Source organism: Perognathus longimembris, chromosome 21, assembly GCF_023159225.1.
Source record: "Perognathus longimembris pacificus isolate PPM17 chromosome 21, ASM2315922v1, whole genome shotgun sequence".
Classification (NCBI taxonomy): Eukaryota; Metazoa; Chordata; class Mammalia; order Rodentia; family Heteromyidae; genus Perognathus; species Perognathus longimembris.
Window position 1 is genome coordinate 14485628 of NC_063181.1, and position 13722 is coordinate 14499349.

The 13722-nt window shown below is 39.8% G+C and overlaps 1 protein-coding gene across 2 annotated transcripts in view; it reads left to right on the top strand.

The window, feature by feature from the left end:
- The window catches only part of Palld (palladin, cytoskeletal associated protein), a 321948-nt gene extending 315857 nt beyond the window's left edge, over positions 1 to 6091 (top strand). For both annotated transcript variants that reach the window (XM_048330859.1, XM_048330860.1), the window contains 4 exons: positions 381 to 588; positions 3263 to 3428; positions 3948 to 4081; positions 5005 to 6091. In XM_048330859.1, coding sequence (XP_048186816.1) covers positions 381 to 588; positions 3263 to 3428; positions 3948 to 4081; positions 5005 to 5177 — 681 coding nt within the window. In that variant the 3' untranslated portion in view covers positions 5178 to 6091. The remainder of the gene's footprint in view (positions 1 to 380; positions 589 to 3262; positions 3429 to 3947; positions 4082 to 5004) is intronic.
- Positions 6092 to 13722: the final 7631 nt, after the last annotated feature.

A 13722-nucleotide genomic window follows, 5' to 3' on the forward strand; every position in this document is an offset into this window, starting at 1 on the left:
CTCCTCAATGAGTGACTCCTCAATATATTCGTATGCCAGCTAAGCATTTGTTATTGTTATTATATCTAGACATCTTTTTTCCCAGAGCTCAGCTTGTGCTGACATCATCTCAGGAGTTTTGTTTTATAGCTCTGGTTGGGATGAGACAATGATAGAAAGGTTGTTTTTTTCATCTCCAGTTTGCTTATCTCTAGTTTGTTTTGTCAATGTTCAGAAGTGGATACAAGCACTTAGGGAAGCCATAGGAAGGTTATATACAAAGAAGAATAGAAGCTGATATTTTTAAAGCCATCTCTCCTGCTTTTACGCTGGTGCTTAGCTATCTGTTTCCATTGTTTTACTATTAGAGGAATTTACATTTGAGTTCCTTTCTGATGTAGGTCAGTGGGTTACCAACCCCAGATCTAAGCTGGCAACTAGATGGAAAGCCAATACGTCCGGACAGTGCTCACAAGATGCTTGTTCGTGAGAATGGGGTGCACTCTCTGATCATAGAGCCAGTCACGTCCCGAGACGCCGGCATCTACACGTGTATAGCCACCAACAGAGCAGGGCAGAACTCCTTCAGCCTGGAGCTCGTGGTTGCTGGTAAGCTCTTCTAGGAATCCATTCCCATTTCCACACTGCAGGTCAGATTATATACATAAAGTAATTCTGCATCACCCACCAACATGGAAAATACATCAAATTTCTACCAAAATATGAAGGACATGTTAGAAGGGTGCAAACTAGATGTACTAATTTTTTTTCCTAGAGTGCAACCATTATTTCTCTTTCCTTATTCCCACTAATCCAGTAAAGAAAAGATATGATTTGGGCAGCTTATTGAGGTCTTGTGGCTTCTTGTATATATGTGATGGCCCCTAGGAAAACTTAAGAGCACCAAAGGCTCCGAGAACTGAAGATTATACTTACACATAGTCTGCTATACAAACTTAGTTTTTAACAGTGCTTTCAAAATTTTTAACTAACATTGTATCAATATCAGAGTCAAAGTAAAGTGATATTTTCTTTATAACTGATTATAGTTGTGGTAAATTTTGTAAAAAGTGTTTATATGATACATACACATGATAAAATATGCTCATTATGGGAACGTTTATGCCATCCTTAGAAATTATGCCTAAGTAAAGGTTCTGACTATCTGATCTGTTTCTTAAAAGGAGGCATACAAAAACATCTTATTTCTTTGTTCTTTGTTCTTTTTCATATACATTATCTCTGTCGGTCCTCACAGTGACCAAGGTAATTAGGGGACCCCATTTAGTAAGCTGAGTAGAGAACTCTGATGATTTCTAGTGTTCTTCCGAACACTGAACTTTTTCCAGAAGAGTTGCCAATGAAAATAAAACCAGAGGACTGGGAATGTGGCTTAGTGGTAGAGTGCTGGCCTAATATACATGAAGCTCTGGATTCATTTCCTCAGTACCACATAAACAGAAAAAGCCGGAAGTGGTGCTGTGGCTTCAGTGGTAGAGTGCTAGCCTTGAGCAAAAGAAGCTCACAGACAGTGCCCAGGCCCTAAGTTCAAGCCCCAGGACTGGCAAAAAAAAAAAAACAAAAATGGAACCAAGATGGTTTTCACACTACAATGTGGCAACTGTGTAGACTGGAGTGTTATATTCGCCATGTTCTTAAGTGTTTTGCAAAGTACTCTATATTCCTTCCAACTCCTCTAATTTAAAACAAAATCTTTTTGTTTTTCTCCTATTAATTGTACTTTTTTACTATCTCCATCCTCAGAACTCAGACCTGAGAGCTCAAGACACAGAGACATGCCTGTGTGTCTCAGCCCTTGATCAGCAGAGGGAAGCGCACCATGAATTTGCCATCAGCTTTTATTCCAACACTAGTGCAGGTCTAATGGCTATGTGACCTTCAGCAAACACATGCAGAATGGGGATTATCATGCATCTCTGCATTTTTATAAATCACAAAAATATGTGTGAAGCCCTACATACCCATACCATGCTTAGGAGTGCTTCAAGATAGGGCATGCTATTCTGATTGATAAGTTGTTAGGACTTCTAAATGCTTTTGTATTCCTTTCTGAACTAAAACCCAGAGAGAATATAAATTGAGCTTTTGTTCCCATTCCCCCAAGTAGCCTAGATCAGAGATGTAAAATTTAATTTAAAAAAAAAACTCTCTACATAAATCAAGGTCTTCGAGAGTCTTGGCATTTGAAAACTTCAGGTGGAATGATTTTTCCTCTTTGAGGTATCTCCAAATTGCTTATTGTGTCCTCAAATGCATTGCTGGTAGCTCAAAAGAAAATTAAACCTTATGCTTTCAAAGAAGTCATTTTCACCACTAAGATGAGAAAAAAAAAAAGTCCCCATTGGGTAATAATATTCACAGTGATTAACAAGTCTTAATCAGTTTTTTTTCCTAAGTTAAAAAAAGGTCCTTTTTAGGGCTGGGAATATGGCCTAGTGGCAAGAATGCTTGCCTCGTATACTTGAAGCCCAGGGTTCGATTCCCCAGCACCACATATATAGAAAATGACCAGAAGTGGTGCTGTGGCTCAAATGGCAGAGCGCTAGCCTTGAGCAAGGAGAAGCCAGGGACAGTGCTCAGGCCCTGAGTCCAAGCATCAGAACTGGCAAAAAAAAAAAAAAAAGGTCCTTTTTAATGGCTTCTTTCTAATAAGATGATAATAAAGTTGTCTCTCTATATAGTTTCTTTCAAAGAATACAAACTGAAATTTAAATGTATAGGCTGCATACCCTAATTTATAGGTCACTATTTAAAGCAGCAAAATTTAGACACAGAGCATTAAAACCTGTGGTACGTCTTACTTCAATCAAGAGTGACAAACCTGCAATATCTTCAAAGCAACCAACTACTTTGGGTGGCAGTAAAGAAAGCAGGGGGCCAGTCCTAGAAATACTTGTCCTTCCCATAATGACCACTAGGTGGCGCGGTTGCAGAGGCTGCGAGCCATGGTATGCAGATGCTAGCGGTGACTTAGAAACCGATAGTCTGTCAGGCATTCTGAACAGCAGATGGCTGGTGAACTGTATAGACCTATCAGCCTGGAATTAATTGAGGAAATAAATGAGTGGAATGAACCATACAAACCTTTGCTTGGCAAAAGAATACGTGGATAGAACTACCATCTTACCACCTGAAGTGAAAAACAGTATCATAAAATAAAAGAGCTTTTCAAGCCATATGTCGAAAGGCTTCCCAATTCTTTTGTGATGCTCTTTTCATGTATCACTGAGAATTCACTGAGAATTCATCTTGTTTTCCTTAGCTAAAGAAGCACACAAACCCCCAGTGTTTATTGAGAAGCTACAGAACACAGGAGTTGCTGATGGCTACCCAGTACGACTAGAGTGCCGGATTGCAGGAGTCCCGCTGCCCCAGATATTCTGGAAAAAAGAAAATGAGTCACTTACTCACAGTACTGACCGCGTAAGGTAAGAGACAGTGTCTCCAGCCTCACCTCTAACGGGTACACCGTGTGGGTCCTAATGATGATCAAAAAGAAATGTGTGCCACGTGTAAACCAGTGTGTAAGAGTCATGCTATTGGTATGTCTAAGACCAGAAAAGATCTCTTTACCCAAATGTAGAATTCAGCTTTAGAACGCAGTTCTGTGTGGTAGATGATAAAGCACATTCTGACTTCACCTGACAGTGTCTTTATGTAAGTGTTTCTATCAAAAAGAAAAGATGAAATCAGTGGCCTTGGTGGCTTCCATAAAGGCAGGTCCTCTGCTAGGAATCAGTGCACAGATTTATTTATTCACCCTTTCCATGGCGGCTCTTCTCTCCCATTAACTTTAATGGGCTAGCAGCCTCTCTAGAATAGGTATGGCCCCATCATTGGCCTGCTACACAATTCTGATTCCTAATGACCTAATTAAAAATGATGCTTCGTGTCTAAAGGCACTTTTTAAAAATTTAGAGCCCTAATGGCTTTCTCCTTTTCTCCAGCATGCACCAGGATAATCACGGTTACATCTGCCTGCTCATTCAGGGAGCCACAAAAGACGACGCTGGGTGGTATACTGTATCAGCCAAGAACGAAGCCGGGATTGTGTCCTGCACTGCCAGGCTGGACGTTTACAGTGAGTGCACCCTTGTTGCATTTACTCATTGAATTATGAAAAAAAAAGTCACACAACTGGACAGTAAAGCATTCTACTCTTATAAACAATAGAATTTTATATCTTTATAAAAAAAGAGATATGTAAGCTATATCTTATGAACAACCACAGAATTTCACTTGCAAAAATAATTCATATTGCTCTTTTTCTTTCTATTTATAGTTTCTCGCCATTAATAGTGAAACTCTACCAGGAGAACAAACACTCAAGTATCATTCAGGAGCTCTGAATTATTAGCAAGATATGCATGTTGATTTCTCTTACATTGGCTAGTCAGTTGTGGCTTCCTAAATCCTTAGGAGTGAACAGTAGACAAAGGCTTAAGTGTTTTTCACCTTTTCTGATTACTGTGGTTTGCCAGTGACTTTAACACTTTTTTCCTACATTATACTCATGTTCAGTGTCCTAATGTACTCGAAATGTGTGTACCATTGACAGTGGAATGCCTACTTTTGTGGCTTAGTGCTTTTCTTATGCATACATCTTTGGCAGCTTGGCGGTAGATTTGTGTTTGGGTGTGCATATTTGTGTACATGCATCCTCAATGATAAAAAGGAAACCATTCCTACTGAACTTACAGACTGGTAAAAGTAGCAAATGTTCCCCACCAACACAAGGAAACCAGTAGAAAAAGACTGTAAACTTGTTTCAACTTTGACCTCTTCTTTAAAATAAATCAATAAAAAAGAAGGAAAAGAAATAGCTCTGTGAATGAAGTTCTGGCCAGGCTCTGAATTGGGGCCCTAGTACCCTACCCCCCCAAAAAAAATCCTAAATGTTGTGAAAGCTGGTGTGCCTAACAGGGTCTATATGTATTTAAAACCTCTAGGGGTTCCCATGTAGAGCTCTGGCAAAAATCTTCAATCTGTTCTTTTCCTTTGCAGCCCAATGGCATCAGCAGACACAGACCACCAAGCCAAAAAAAGTACGGCCCTCAGCCAGCCGCTACGCAGCACTTTCGGACCAGGGGCTAGACATCAAAGCTGCGTTCCAGCCCGAAGCCAACCCATCTCACCTGACTCTCAATTCTGGCTTGGTAGAAAGTGAAGACCTGTGAACCGGTCTTGTGAATGCTGAGATGCCACACAGCCATTGTTTCGACCAATATAGTCCTGTCACATTAAGTAAAATTGACTTATAAGAATTAAAAAAAAAAAACACCAAAATAATATCTTTTCTTACTTGATAGAGAGTTTAAGTAGATGAGGCTTATAAGAAATGTACACATCGCACAGAAAAAGGCACACCATGTTTTGTCCAATTCAAACCGTTTGGAATTGCTGTGATTAAAGTGGTCTGAAATGCCAAAAATGCTAAAGGAAATCAGTTATTCCAAGGTAGCCATGATTTGAATGATCTACAAGTGCCTTTCAGCTGTGGGTGCTATGTCGCATGGTAGGATGCAATGTTTAAGGTGATGCAACCATGAGTCTACAGTGCGGGGTATTCAGATAGCTGGAGTGAAGCGAGTGCAATACGTAAGGGTGCACAGAGAATGAGGACCTGCCAGAGCTATCCAAGTAAATGCCTTGTCTTTGCAAACTATTTTATATTCAATCATAAGGAAGAGAGACTTTTGCCTTCAATGTTATTAATACCGTGAGTTTTCTAACAAGGTTAATTGCCTTCGTTCTTAACCTCTTTCATGTAGTATTTTCTTTTCAGGCTGCCTTGTTAGGAAACTTATTCATCATCCATATTCAAAGGTGAATTTAAATTATAAATAATATAAAGTATTCTGAATAAAGCAGAAATGTATTCCAGTCCATTCCACAAGAGGCATCAGGACCACCCAAATGACCAAGGTGCATAAGTGTTTGGTGGCCATGAGGGTTTCGAAGGAGTCGGAAGTAGATGAAGGGCAATGCAGCCAGCACAATTAGAATGCAGCCATGTGGAGAAGAGCAGCAAGGACAGGAGACATGGCAGAGGCCAAGCTCTTCTTTGGTTTTCTCCAAAATTAACCACAAAATAGAGTTGAACAAACACACTGCCATGCAAAGGTCAAGGAGGTTTGGCACACAGGGTAGTGCATTGGAAATGTGGGTCATCACTGAGGATTCGAGACAAGTAGAGCAAGTTGAAAATGGACTGAGACTGTAGAGTGGCAACAGTGAGAAACTGCCTGTCGTCTCCTCGAGAGACATGGACACTTAAAAAAAAGAAGAAAAAAAAAGCAGGTTGGTGCTATATGTCCCCCCTCCCCTCCCATTGGCACTAAGATACAGTGGATGGAAATTAGGACTTCACTTCGCTTTTCTACTGCCCTGAAATCTTGCCTTACAAAGGTGCTGGGTTCTGAGTGGTTCTTTAAGGCTTCTCTGCTTTTGTTGAATGCGTAGGATTCATCAGCTTTAGACTGAGTTTGATTCTGACCAGACTTGATGGTTTTAAGTCGGAAGCAATAAAATTCTTCTGAGAAAAAAATAATTTGGCCAACTAGACTAAAACATGAGGCCTTAATGGTACTTTGCTATGAAAAGAAAACACTGTATTCTTTATGCAAAACACACACACACACACACACACACACACACACACACACACATATATCTTTCATTATTTATAAGTGTTGAACTTTCTTAGCTCAGTTATTCAATTCATAGGTAGTATTTTTTAAAATAATTTTATATCTGTAACCACCCCCTATATTTCGTATTATGGCTTCACATGTACAGCTTTCTATTTCTTTTTAAGAACACCATCCAAGTTTTAAGTGACAAATAGGCCTGAGCACAGGGTGGCAGATTTTCTATACAAGCGTGGTACATGTTTCTTTGACCACCGTTATATGCATTGCTAATATGGAATTTCAGATACTATAGAGTCTCATGGACTTAGCTGTATTGTAGAATTATGACTTCTATGTCATATCATACTTGCCAAATTTGTCTGAATGTGACTTTTTTGCTAATTTGTTGGGTTGGGGATTAACTAGCATTACTTTGCCACCTTTTATGTTGTATTTATATTAAAGTGCTATTGTACTACTTTGGATTGTTTTGCTGGTGTAAGGTGGATTTAACATCAATAAATATTTAACAAAGAATAGTTGCAACTTTGTGAAGCAAATGATCAAGTTGTTTTCGTTTTCTGTTGTTACTGTAATAAATTAGCAAAAAACGTCCAAGAGATTCAAGCATCGTTCTGTGATCATGGTTTTGTAGACCAGAAATGTCTGGGCATGATGTGGCCCAGGTCTCTATTCACTGCACTGGAAGGGTAAGATCCTGATGTCAGTCGCTACACTCACATCAGAAGCTCAAATGGTTGTGATATAATTCAGTTCCTCAGCTGGGTGCCTGTGGCTCATGCCTGTGATCCTAACTACTGAAGAGGCTGAGATCTGGGGATCACAATTCAAAGCCAGCTCGGAGGAAAGTCCGTGAGACTCTTATCTCCAATTAACCACCAGAAAACCAGAAGTTTTTGAGCTATGGCTCAAGTAGTAGAGCACTAGCCTTGAGCTGAAGAGCTCAGGAACAGCACCCAAGCCCAGAGTGCAAGCCCCACGACCACCAACAACAAAAAATCAGTTCCTTGTAGTGGAAGGACAGAAACACTGACTTGTTTCATCTATAAGCCAGTCTCCTCTCCACCCTTAAGGCCATAGATCTTCCTTGCCCTGTAGCCAGCACCCCAACCACCACCATCTTCAAAGCTAGCAATGAGAATCTCCCTCAAATCTGATCCCCCTTCTACCTGGATTCGCCCCAACCTCTTCCAAAGACAGAGCTGATTATATCAGTCCCACCCAGATAATCTCCCTTTTGTAAAGTCCCCAGATTTTAAATCTTAATACTTATATCTGAGTTGTATAAGAAATGTACTCATTGCCTTAAAAGTGAAACTGTAACCCCTCTGTACTTCACTTTGACAATAAAGGAAAAAAATAATTATATCTGCAAGATCCCTTCCAAGCAGAACTAAGTGATTCGATGACCAAGAAGAGCTGTGTGTAGGACACAAGGTGAAGTTATTAAGTGCCAGCTTAGAATTCTGCCCCTCTATCAGTTTGTTGTATGACTACATGCAAATATGTGTATTAGATTAGCCAGTGGCACGGCTCACAAGGGTACAGAAAATATAGCAAGATGTAAATGAAAAGAAAATGATAGGCACATTAATAGAACAAGAAATTAATGAGGCTATTCATACACATACACTCATGCATCTATATTCTTGGTATTAATATCTAGATAATGGCTATAGGTAGACAATACATTTGGGTTTAGGATTTTCTGCTATAGAATGGGAGGAGGAGGAGGGTCATAGCTACATAATTCACAACCTCCATTGGATGAAAAGACCTTTATCATTTATGTAAGCTATTTGATGAAGCCTTGAGGATACATTTTAATTAGACCAGAAATGTGTATTCCTGGTTTCCTATACTCTATGATTTCCATGCATATACAATAATTCATTCTTTATAATTTTATTTGTTTTTTGTTTTGTTTTGTTTTTGTTTTGCCAGTCCTGAGCCTTGGACTCAGGGCCTGAGCACTGTCCCTGGCTACTTTTTGCTCAAGGCTAGCACTCTGCCACTTGAGCCACAACGCCACTTCTGGCCATTTTCTGTATATGTGGTGCTGGGGAATTGAACCCAGGGCTTCATGTATACAAGACAAGCACTATTGCCAATAGGCCATATCCCCAGCCCCTATAATTTTATATAATTAAAAAGTTTGCCTTGGCTGGGTACCAGTAGCTTACCTGTAAATCATAACTACTCAGGAGGCTGAGATCTAAGGATCACAGTTCAACGCCAGCCCAAGCAGGAAAGTCTGTGAGACTCATCTCCAATTAACTACCAGAAAACCCAAAGTAGCTCTGTGGTTCAAAGTGGTAGAGCACTAACCTTGAGCAAAAAGGCCCAGAGACAGTGCTAAGCCCCTCTGTTCAAGTCTCACAACCAACAAAACCAAAGTTTGCCTACTACAACTACAAGAAACTTCCTTTTGCTTAATTCCTTCTTTAGAGAAGTTTTAAGGTTGACTCATGGAGCAGTTCTTAAGTATGATTCCCTAGGCTAGAGGGAATATACTTGAAACAGAAAATCTTGAGTCCTTCCCCAATTTTCCGAATCAGAAACTCTGTATAGACCAGCATCTAAATTTTAATTAGCCTTCCAGGTGACCCTGACACACACTATAGCTCAAGAACCATTGCTTTATGAAGACCTGTATCCCGACTCCTTCCCTACCACATCCATTATGTCCTCAAAGAACTTCCAAAAAGAATCTGTGTAAAGTTAGTAGTAGTCCTCCCACAGTGTAAGAACCATTACACTTGGTCTGTAGTTGTCTCATGAGATTGGGCTAAGGCAGCCTTGTCCACTGTCAAGCTATTTTCAAGAGGCCTCAGGAATGTTCTTTTCTTGATTTACTGAATTAAGTGGTTATTGCTTCAGCAGTAGCTCAAGTAAGGATTATGTCACCACAATCTTCCCAGTGTGATTATTGGAACATGACACAAACCCTATGCGAGAACAGGCATAACCCAAAAAATTAAATAGGCACCAGAGAAACATTTAAGTGTCACCACTGGGACTGCAAGCTCAAATGGAACCGTAAATGGCTCCACCATGTTCCCAAACAACAAAAACAAACTTAAAGGTGTATATTTGTTTTAAATATGTAAATCCAACAAAAAAGGAAAATCATAAAATAGATGAGACAAACTAGAAAGCAGATGGAAGTTTGGCATTTATAGGAGACACACAAATGATAGCAACGGAGAAATCTGTAAAACCACCCAACTTCCATGACAGAGCTCATAAAAGACCATAAAATTAGAAGTATTTGGTGCTGCCACCAATCAAAGCGGGGGTAACACTTGAAACAGCAACTAGATTCCATCCTCTCCTATACCCTGAGCAGGAGACTGATGGTCAGAATGTGGGTGGTCAGCATTCTAGGAGACTGTTCTCAGCGCAATGCAGCTCAGTACAAAAGCAGCTATGACACTCGTTCTCAAAGTAGTCCAGAAACCCCTAAGAGAATGAACAAGCAAGGTCAAGTCTATTTTCTTTTGCCAGTCCTAGAGCTTGAACTCAGGGCCTGAGCACTGTCCCTGAGCTTCTTTTGGTCAAGGCTAGCACTCTACCACTTGAGCCACAGCACTTCTGGCTTTTTCTGTTTATGTGGTACTGAAGAATCAAACCTAGGGCTTCATGCATGCTAGGCAAGCACTCTAAGCCACATTCCCAGCCCGAGTCTATTTTCAGAGTGGCACCACAACACTATTTGTCATTTTCACACTTGTTCTCCCAAAAATACTAATACACTTAATTGTTATTCCTAAAAATTTATCTCCCAGGCACATTTGTTTAGAAGGTTGCTGGAAAATGTGCTCTTCCAAATGAGGGTATAGATCTAGAATAGTGAAGGCTGGGGATGTAGCTCTTGATAGAATACTTGCCTAGAATGTGAAGGTCCTGGATCCAATCAATCAATCAATAATAATGCAAGAATAAGAAGATAGGAAACCCATAGACTGGGGGCTATAAAGTACAAGAGAGCCCGGTTCTGGTGGCTCATACCTGTAATCCTAGCTACCCAGAAGGCTGACATCTGAGGATCGCCATTTGAAGCCAACAGAGTAGGACCCTCTGTGAGACTCGTCTCCAATTAACTACCAAATATGGAGCTGTGGTTCAAGTAGTAGAGTGTGCATAAAAGCTCATGGATAACACACAGACCTTGAGTTCAAGCCCTAGGACCAGCACAAACAAACGAGAGAGAGAGAGAGAGAGAGAGAAGGCGCCACACTTTGAGAGGTTGTATCTTGAAGTCTTTATTAAAAGGCCGGTGACTACATGGTGGACTTCTGTCTCAAAGACCAGAAGCCAGGAAATACACTTAACACCGTTAGAAACTGAGCCATGAAGGCCAGTGAGGAAGAAAAACAATACCAACAAACCAATTCAGCTCCAATGGAATACAAACCAATTCAGCTCCAATGGAATGCTGAAGTGGGACACCATGGTGACTGAAGCCAGGAGACAGGACACAGGACACAAATATGGAATGGCATGGCATGGTATAATGGTGCCTGAGCTGGTCTGAGTCTAAAAGGGTCAGGTCAGGGGACAGGGTCACAGGAAACTCCCAGTCCCAGGCACTAGACTGACAGATTAGGTAACCAATTGGCCACATGCTGGCCCCTGCCTCCGGGATTCACCTGGGAGGTAGGGGCTTCAATTTCCCTCACCATGAAGACAAGATGCCAGACCCTACCATCCACCAAGTGGCCAAGATGGCGCCAGCCAGACTCGAACTTCCTACTTCAAAATTATACAACAACTGTGAGGCAGAGCTGTAGAACAGTCGAGAATGGAGCAGCCTGGGGACTCTGAAGACCTGAAAGTTACTCAACATATGGAATTGACATATTCCTTAATGTTTCTGAATATACTAAAAGAAGAGTTATACAGAATTGATTTGGGATTAACAAGTCAGTGTTGATAATAGTTACACCCTAATTAAGGGACTGCGGGATGTGTGCTGATCAAAGAGGAGCCAATCCTCAACTTCCTTAGTAGGATGTCAAAAGAGAACATCTAACTCTCAAAAACTGTAGAAAAATGTGCATTAGAATTAAAAAGATTAATGCCAAGCTAATCTGAAATTAAAGCAATTCTCTCTGAGGAATGGGAAATGACTGTTAATGAAACTGGCAAATAAAAAAACTGAATTTAAACAAAACAATTTAACAATTTAAACAATTTAAAAAAAGATTCATTGAGCTATATTATATACTCTTTCAAAGTCAGCAGAACATACTTCATAATTTTCTTTTCACATGGCAGCTTAGGTCCTTTTCTGTTTGTTTTTTCCCTAGGCATACAATGTACAATGGAAGGGAATTCATTGTGACATTTCATACATATATACAATCTATCTCGAGTAACACCACCCTACTATGGCTCTTCCTATCTTATTCCCCCTTCTTATAACATCAATTGGTTTCATTACTCTATTTTCATTTGTGCAAATGACTACACGAATCATCTTTATCCTTATTCACCCTCTTCATTAGTGGACACCAGCCTCCTCTCTCCATTTAAGCCTGTTTTCCTTTTTTTTTTTTTGTATGTATTAATTGCATCAAGTTCACTAGGGTATTCCACACATAAATACATCACATTTTGTGCAGAATAATTCTTTTGTCTTTTCCTGCCCCCATACTTTTTTTTCAACACTTCTCATAGAGGTTCCTTATGCCATTTTTACACCTTGCATTTCAAAATTATTCACCCTCCATCTCTTACTCCCCTTCCTCCTACCCTCCTATATTCCAATGATTAGAATCATGTTCTCCATGTGTATAGATATTTATGTATCTTTGTACATCTATGTGTACTTTTAAGTCTAGATTCCACATATAAGCAAAAACATCACTATAGTAGGCTTTTTTTTTTTTGCTAGTGCTGGGGCTTGAACTCAGGGCCTGAGCACTGTCCCTAAGGCTTGTTTTTGCTCAAGGCTAGCACTCTACCACTTAAGCCACAGCACCACTTCTGTCTTTTTCTATATATGTGGTGCTGAGGAATCAAACCCAGGGCTTCATGTATATGAGGCAAGCACTGTACCAGTAGAACATATTCCCAGGCATTTTGTAGTAGGCATAGTAGGCATTTTGAGGTTCTACCAAGTTTTTATTTTCATTTGAATATAGGAACTTTTTCTCCCTTTAATTCTTCAGTTATCCATCATTCAGCACTGTACTGCTTTGTTCCATGTGTTTGAATATCTTCTATAGTATCTTTTGCTGTTGATTTTTATTTAATTCCATCATAGGCTGATAGAATATAGGAAATTATTTCCATTTTCTTGTATTTGCTAAAAAGTGCTTTATGTCATCAAATATGATCTATTTTGAAGAAAGTATGTTTGTCAAATTTAGGGCAGTAGTATCATTTCTTTACCAACACATATTTCCACTCAAAAAGCTTGGAAAATGTTCAGCATAACTGTAACATACAGAGTAGTCTTCTTCCTCTATTCTAGATAGCAGAAGTATATAAATTATATTTGCACAAACAGATATCACATAACAGCTCTGAGTGTTCTGGTTAAGAACTTAGTGAAGTCTTAAAACTTTAAGCTGAAGGCAACAGCTAGCAAATGATTTCAGAAACAGAACGCAAATATTAAGTTTTAAACTCTACCAAGTCAGTGAGAATAGAGGGAGATTTCATCTACGTGAAGCAAAGTTTACTTTACCTATTTTAGCATCCCTCCACATATTCCGCCAGTTTGATATAAAGAACAGTTTAAAAGGTTATACAGGGGCTGGGAATGTGGCTTAGTGGTAGAGTGCTTGCCTCGCATACATGAAACCCCAGGTTCAATTCCTCAGCACCACATAAACAGAAAAAGCCGAAGTGTTGCTATAGCTCAAGAGGTGGAGTGCTAGCCTTGAGCATAAAGAAGCCAGGGACAGTGCTCAAGCCCTGAATCTAAGCCCCAGGACCAGCAAAAAAAAAAGAAAGGAAAAAAATGTTATACACATACCTAAAGACTATCTGTAACCTACATCTCAGTTTCATTAATTCAATGAAATACATTGCTGTCATATTTTTAAATAAATGCTGC